At 47.7% G+C, this 6,522-nt stretch overlaps 2 protein-coding genes across 2 annotated transcripts in view; both read right to left on the bottom strand.

Annotated features, from left to right (window-relative positions):
* LOC119011292 (E3 ubiquitin-protein ligase TRIM63-like) overlaps positions 1–427 on the bottom strand; it is a 7,021-nt gene extending 6,594 nt beyond the window's left edge. The window contains exon 1 of the mRNA XM_037084289.1: positions 153–427. Within this exon, the coding sequence (XP_036940184.1) occupies positions 153–272 (120 nt within the window). The 5' untranslated portion in view covers positions 273–427. The remainder of the gene's footprint in view (positions 1–152) is intronic.
* Positions 428–1,944: 1,517 nt separating this feature from the next.
* Positions 1,945–6,349, bottom strand: dnajc5b (DnaJ (Hsp40) homolog, subfamily C, member 5 beta). The gene is made up of 5 exons (XM_037084803.1): positions 6,123–6,349; positions 4,529–4,649; positions 3,367–3,580; positions 2,950–3,124; positions 1,945–2,415 (listed from the first exon to the last, which is right to left on the bottom strand). The coding sequence occupies exons 2-5, from the start codon at positions 4,633–4,635 to the stop codon at positions 2,318–2,320; spliced, it is 594 nt and encodes a 197-aa protein (XP_036940698.1). The 5' UTR covers positions 4,636–4,649; positions 6,123–6,349; the 3' UTR covers positions 1,945–2,317.
* Positions 6,350–6,522: the final 173 nt, after the last annotated feature.

Raw genomic sequence — 6,522 nt, forward strand, 5'->3', positions numbered from 1 at the left:
CAGTTTGTCCAAAGTTAGCTTCACCAACACAAAGACGATCTGAAGGTGTAACACACAAACCAGACTCACAAACAATCATAAGACACACTTTCAGGTGCATTGTCTCTTTAAGGTGTGTGTCCTCGTGTGTGTGTGGGTGTGTGTGTGCTCACCTGGAAGACGTCGTTGGCACACTTGCGGCAGAGGTTGTGTTGGCAGGGCAGGATGACCACCGGCTTGGTGAACATCTCCAGACAGATGGGACAGATCAGCTGCTTCTCCAGACTGTCCATGGTGCTCAGAGACTCACCCGACAGGACGAGGGAGGACGAGGGAGGACGAGGTGTCCCAGATTAGATAGAAAGTAAAGCAGTAGGAGCAGAGAGGAGTGTTGCTGAGGCCGGTGGTCGCAGACTGAGACACACTCGTTCTGTTTTTAGACTGACAGACGTCAGCCGTTGCCGTACCAACGTGCCTTTATATGTCAAAGGTCACAAGGACACAGGACAGAGTGGGGGGGGACAGAGTTTCTTAAAGGGACAGTCCACAGAATACTGTGCAGCCCTGTAAGTAAAAGAACACCAGTGTAGTGAGCTGTATTCAGTGGTTCTGTTGTCACTTTATGGATCTCTGGGTTCGTGTCGGGGCAGCAGAAGAACCTCTGAAGTTGTTTCTGTGCATTCGGCTTCTCATCCGAGTAGACGATGTTCAGGTTGCTGAACGAGGACCAGGTCCTGTTGGACTGTGTCTTCTGATCGGCCAGTCGGATTCACAGAGACCTGTGTCTCTGGTGCCGGCTCGACAGCCAGACCGGACTCTCTCGGGGTCCAGAGTAGGAAACCTGTGCTCATGTGGACGAGCTGCAGCAAGACGTTTCTGAAAGAGATGTTCTGTTGATCCGCTGGACGGTTCTGCTCCTCTTCTTCATGCCTTCATCACACACACACCACACACACAACACACACATCACACACACGTCACACACACATCTCACACGTCACACACACATTACACACACATCTCACACATCTCACACACATCACACACATCTCACACACACGTCACACACACACCACACACTCGTCACACACATCACACACCACACACACATCACACACGTCACACACATCACACACCACACACACATCACACACACGTCACACACACGTCACACACACGTCACACACACGTCACACACGTCACACACACATCACACACGCCACACACGGAGATCCAACTTTTATCATGAAATAAAGAGAAGAAGAATCCAGAGCAGAACATCTGTGACTGGGAGTATTGATTCTTCTGGATCAATACTCATCTGCAGCCTCTGACATGCATGTTGTAGTTGTTTCTGTGCTGAGTCGACACATCAGCTCGTTCATGTCACAAACCAGGTTTTATTTTCAAACAGACTTCAGTTTTTACACCAAGCTTCAGAAACAAACAAACAAATCAGATCTAAACAATATTTACATCAACACAGCCGACATCAATATGATCGACGATTATGATTATAGTCAAACACTTTAGAGGAGAGGAGGACTTTATATCATCAGGAGGAGGAGAGGAGGACTTTATATCATCAGGAGGAGGAGAGGAGGACTTTATATCATCAGGAGGAGGAGAGGAGGACTTTATATCATCAGGAGGAGGAGAGGAGGACTTTATATCATCAGGAGGAGGAAAGGAGGACTTTATATCCTCAGGAGGAGGAGAGGAGGACTTTATATCATCAGGAGGAGGAAAGGAGGACTTTATATCCTCAGGAGGAGGAGAGGAGGACTTTATATCCTCAGGAGGAGGAGAGGAGGACTTTATATCATCAGGAGGAGGAGAGGAGGACTTTATATCATCAGGAGGAGGAGAGGAGGACTTTATATCATCAGGAGGAGGAGAGGAGGACTTTATATCATCAGGAGGAGGAAAGGAGGACTTTATATCCTCAGGAGGAGGAGAGGAGGACTTTATATCATCAGGAGGAGGAGAGGAAGAGAGGACTAGGTGTTACTAATTAAGTGAACTGCTCCTTTAAAGCAACAGTCTGACAGTCAGGTGATCTACGGAGGCCCAGATGACCCAGAGACCCAGAAGACGATGATGATTCAGGTTCTTGTTCTGGAGTCGTCCCGTCGTTGATGCTCTGCTCAGCATCAGACACAAAGTGTCTGTACGGGTGTCCACATACTTCTGTCTGCTGTGTGTCTGGAACATGAGACCTGCTGACGTCAGACTGTTGACAGTGAAGAAGAGAGACAGTTTCAGACCCTCCTGCAGTCTTCGCTCAGGTTCAGGTGGATCACTGGAGCAGTGATGCGTTTCCTGTTTCCTGCCGGCTTCATGTGTAGGTGTCTGTGTATCTGCGGTGTCCGTCGCCGATCAGCTGAGTTTTCTCGCTGGCGTTGGTCGGCTGCTGGACGATCGGAGTCTCCACGTCTGCACACAAACAAACAACACGTGAGTCGAGGCTCCGACCAGCTGATGATCCGTCACTGACTGGATGCTGATCAGCTTCTCCACATGTGGACCAGTTAGAGGCAGCATGCAAAACCTTACAGACTACTTTTAACTAGATGTTTGTTTTGATGGGGTCAGAACCAGAACACCGCAGTGCTGAATGATGGGGTCAGAACCAGAACACCGCAGTGCTGAATGATTCAGGCTTGACGCGTACGACTCATGAGGACTATCGTTCCTTCAATTAAGATGAAAACTCAGAGATTAATTAGACGATTAATCAGCAGTTTGTATCTTTTAAGGATTTTCAAGATGTTAATATTTGATAAACATCATTAAAGTGTGAATCATTATGAAGTAAAGAGTAAATTAGTGTCTGTTAACATACATCTCATTTATAAAACATTACATCATTAATGTGTAAATAATGAATAAATCTAATCATTTTTGTGACATCTGTTATACTGTCAGCTTCCCTTCAAAATAAAAGCTCAGGACTTCCTGTCATCTCACCATTGTCAGGGTCATTGCGTATCTCCTCCTCCAGGTCGTCAGGGGAGACGTAGTCTGGCTCCGCCCCCTCACCTGTGGGCGTCGGCTTGAGTTTCCCACAGCAGCAGTTACAGCAGCAGCAGAGACAGCAGCAGCAGTAACAGCCGGTTAGGACGCCGCACACGGCGAAAAGACCCTGAAGGAGACGCACGGACACCACAAACACGTTTGTCTTCGATCAGCAGTTATTGATCAAACTGGAACTGAATGCTCTGATTGGACGGAGAGCTGGAGAGTCCAAAATGGCAGATGCTAATGTAGCTTATTAGCTGTTTACTTATTACTGAAGGTGCACTGTCAGAGTCCTAACTGCACCACACAACAGCCACAACATCATTTCAGTGAGTGACACGCAGAGGCAGTGTAAGCCCCGCCCACCTTGGCCCACCAGGTGGACAGCATGAAGTAGGTGTTGACGTTGTCCTCTCCGAACTGCTGGGCCACGTAGAGTCCCAGAGAGCCGTACGAGTCGTAGATGTTCCTCTTGGTGAGGTCGGACAGGACGGCATGGGCGCTGTTCAGTTCCTTAAACTTCTCCGCCGCCTCCGGGTTGTCAGGGTTCTTATCGGGGTGATACCGCAGCGCCAGCTTCCTGACATCACACACAGAGGAGTGTTAAAGTGAAAGTGTGAAAGTGTTTTGTGGATGTATCTGAGTCAAACTTTCATGTAAAAGGATAATTACGATGAAAGAGGCACTTTTAAGATTTACTTTATTTTAGTTTTCAGTTCAAGCTCATTTTCAACAGGAGTGCTACGGGCACTTTTACGATAACACCAAAAACAGTAAGAAGTCTGGACACAACATGAAACTGTGCTGGTAGCATCACCAGGGTCTCTACACATGAACACCAGCACTGACAACATTGTTTGTGTACACAGAGTTACTAAAAAGAAAGTTTTTGAACAGCTCATGTTAGCAGCAGCTTGTTCCGCTCGCCGCCGTCCTGCCAGTGGAGAAGAGTCGATCTCAGAATGAGACGTAACCTGGAGGACAGTTAAGGTGGAACTTCTGTCTTCCAGCAACAACTATCCACACCAGATCTCATGTGACTTTTCCGGCTTTTGATTTTAGTATTGTTTCTTATATGAGGCTCCTTTTTCAACTTCAAGGTCAATATTGATTTTCGCTAACGACAAAACAACAAATTATCCGCATTTATATGGAACTAAGCTTTAGGAGCGTTCCACCTTAACTGTCCTCCAGGTTACGTCTCATCCTGAGATCTTGGCTACGTTCGCATTCGTACACTTGGGTACATTCACAAAAAAAAGCCTAGGTTGCAATTTGGCGAGAGTTTTGCTTTAAGGCGTGGCTCGCCTAGTCATCAGGAGGTTGCTGGTTTGAATCCCCAGCTCCCCCGGCTGCATGTTAAAGTGTTCTGGAGCAAGATACTGAACCCCAAACTGCTCCTGATGAGCATGGCAGCTCTGACATCAGTGTGTGTGGGCTGACTGTGTAAATACACAGACTGGAGCAGAGTGTGTCAGCTGACTGATCACCTGGTGCAGCTGAGTGGGCGGGGCTGAGGCGGTCTTACCTGTAGGACTTCTTGATGTCGTCATGGCTGCAGCCTTTCTCCAGAGACAGGACCTGATACAGAGACTCTCCAGAGGTGGACAATGTTCGCTGCCTCCCGTCAGACATCCTGACACCATCACCTGTCAGGTGGAAACCTGTCAGTCAGGACTCAGGTCACAGCGGAGCTGAACAACACACAGCACCTGGTGCACAGGTGTCAGGCTGAGCAAACAGAACAGTCCGACCACCAGGGGGCGACACGGCTACAGACTGAAACCACCAACCTGACATGAACTAAAGAAAAACAAAGACTCAGGTGCAGATCCAGACCTGCTGGAGGAACAAACACCTGGAGTCTCATCAGGTTCTGTTCTGATCCGACGGGAGCAGAGCTCAGAGATTAGTTTGTAGCTTGATTTCACTCCTGTTCACAGCCTGACTGCAGCAGTGATCCAGAGCGGACCTCCAGGTTCTGTTCTGTTCTGCTGACTGGAGCTGGAGGGGAACTGGACTTCATGAACGTAACGTTACAGAGAGGAGACAGAGAACCAGAACCAGAACCAGAATCTCTGCTGACTTCACTCAGAGCTTCACTTCAGTTTAAACAGCCACCATCACTGCAGATCCGTCCCTGTGACTAATGCTCGAAAGGTTTCTTCTCCTCGTGTTTCGTTCTGCGACTCTCTCCTGAAGTCGCAGCAACAGATGAAACTCAACAACATGGAGAACAGCAGTCGAGTCACTTTTAGCAGTTTTAATGCAGAAATCTGACAGATTTCACTTTAAAAAGTGCAAACTAATGTTAACGTCAACATCTCGGTCAAGTGATTGATAAAGCTGTTGGCTCTTTTACATGTGGACTTGGACCCAAGATGGCTGCTGAGTGATGAGTCCTGTCTGAAGGGGCTGAAATTCAAAAACAGTCGTTTCACTTGGAAGAAGCAGGAGCTGCTGGTCCAACACTCTCTCCACCTGTCTGTCTTAGAGCTGAACGAACCCTCTAAAAGCTGCATTCAACCATTTTCACACATGACTCAGCAGCAGTTTATAAAGGTACACAGCAGTGACGGTGGTTACAGTGCTGCTCTTACATCCACTACAGTTACAACCTGTCAGACTCTGACCTTTGTTCTTCATCTTGTTGTGTTCTTACATCAATCTTAAGTTTCCTTGAGGTGAGTTTCATCTGGTCGCACTGTAACTTCAGCAGAGAGTCAGAGAGAGAGGAAGGAAGAGGAGACGAAACATAATGTGGCTCGAGACGACATCAAGAATATTTCCATCGTAGATAAAGATGAGTCTGAATGTTCCCTCAGTGGAGACGACAGCGGTCTCCGTCCTGTCAGACCTCCATCTGTCCTGATGTCAAACATAACAGCGTCTTTTACACAACAGTTTGCAGTAAAATCCTTCTGAACGCTTCTTATATTTCACTGACTGTAACCTGTCCTCAGTTCCTACAGTTAACACTGAAGTTACGTGTGTTCAGGTGAGACACATGAGACATGTCATGATGTCACACAGGTTGGAAACTATTTTCCAACCTGTGAAGAAAACTAAAGTCTAGATGTGAGAGTTAGAGAACAGCTGTGTGTTGCAGAGAGAGTCGGTACCTGCCTGTTGAAGCTTCAAGAGCGTCTACCCGTCCTCTACCTGTGGTCTACCTGCTCAGGTGTTTGTGGTCCGGCTGAAGCAGAGAGGATCTCTGACAGCCTCCATCAAACATTCAGCAGCCACTCGGCTCAGGTGACCACGAGCCGCCACGCCTTCTCAGGTTGCACTAAGACGCTCCGATGGACACATTGTGATGGTGAGAGAGGGGAGGTCGTCATGACGACAGGTAAGGGGTGTGTGTGTGTGTGTGTGTGTGTGTGTGTGTGTGTGTGTGTGTGTGTGTGTGGATCATGATTGGGACATTTTGTGGTTTTAGTTTGTTTCTCTGTGACCTGTGACAAAAGCAGGTCTGCATTGTTTTCTTGTTCTCACTGATGATCATATTTCCCTCTCAGTGAT

The sequence above is a fragment of the Acanthopagrus latus genome, chromosome 21, assembly GCF_904848185.1.
Source record: "Acanthopagrus latus isolate v.2019 chromosome 21, fAcaLat1.1, whole genome shotgun sequence".
In the NCBI taxonomy this organism is placed as follows: domain Eukaryota; kingdom Metazoa; phylum Chordata; class Actinopteri; order Spariformes; family Sparidae; genus Acanthopagrus; species Acanthopagrus latus.

What these genes read in the sequence shown, in the direction of transcription:
- dnajc5b (XM_037084803.1), bottom strand. Translation starts at nt 4,635, where the DNA reads ATGTCTGACGGGAGGCAGCGAACATTGTCCACCTCTGGAGAGTCTCTG. An exon ending in TGTCCACCTGGTGGGCCAAG is followed by an intron (nt 3,125 to 3,366) that starts GTGGGCGGGGCT and finishes CGTCTCCTTCAG; the next exon opens with GGTCTTTTCGCCGTGTGCGG. An exon ending in ACGCAATGACCCTGACAATG is followed by an intron (nt 2,416 to 2,949) that starts GTGAGATGACAG and finishes GTTTGTGTGCAG; the next exon opens with ACGTGGAGACTCCGATCGTC.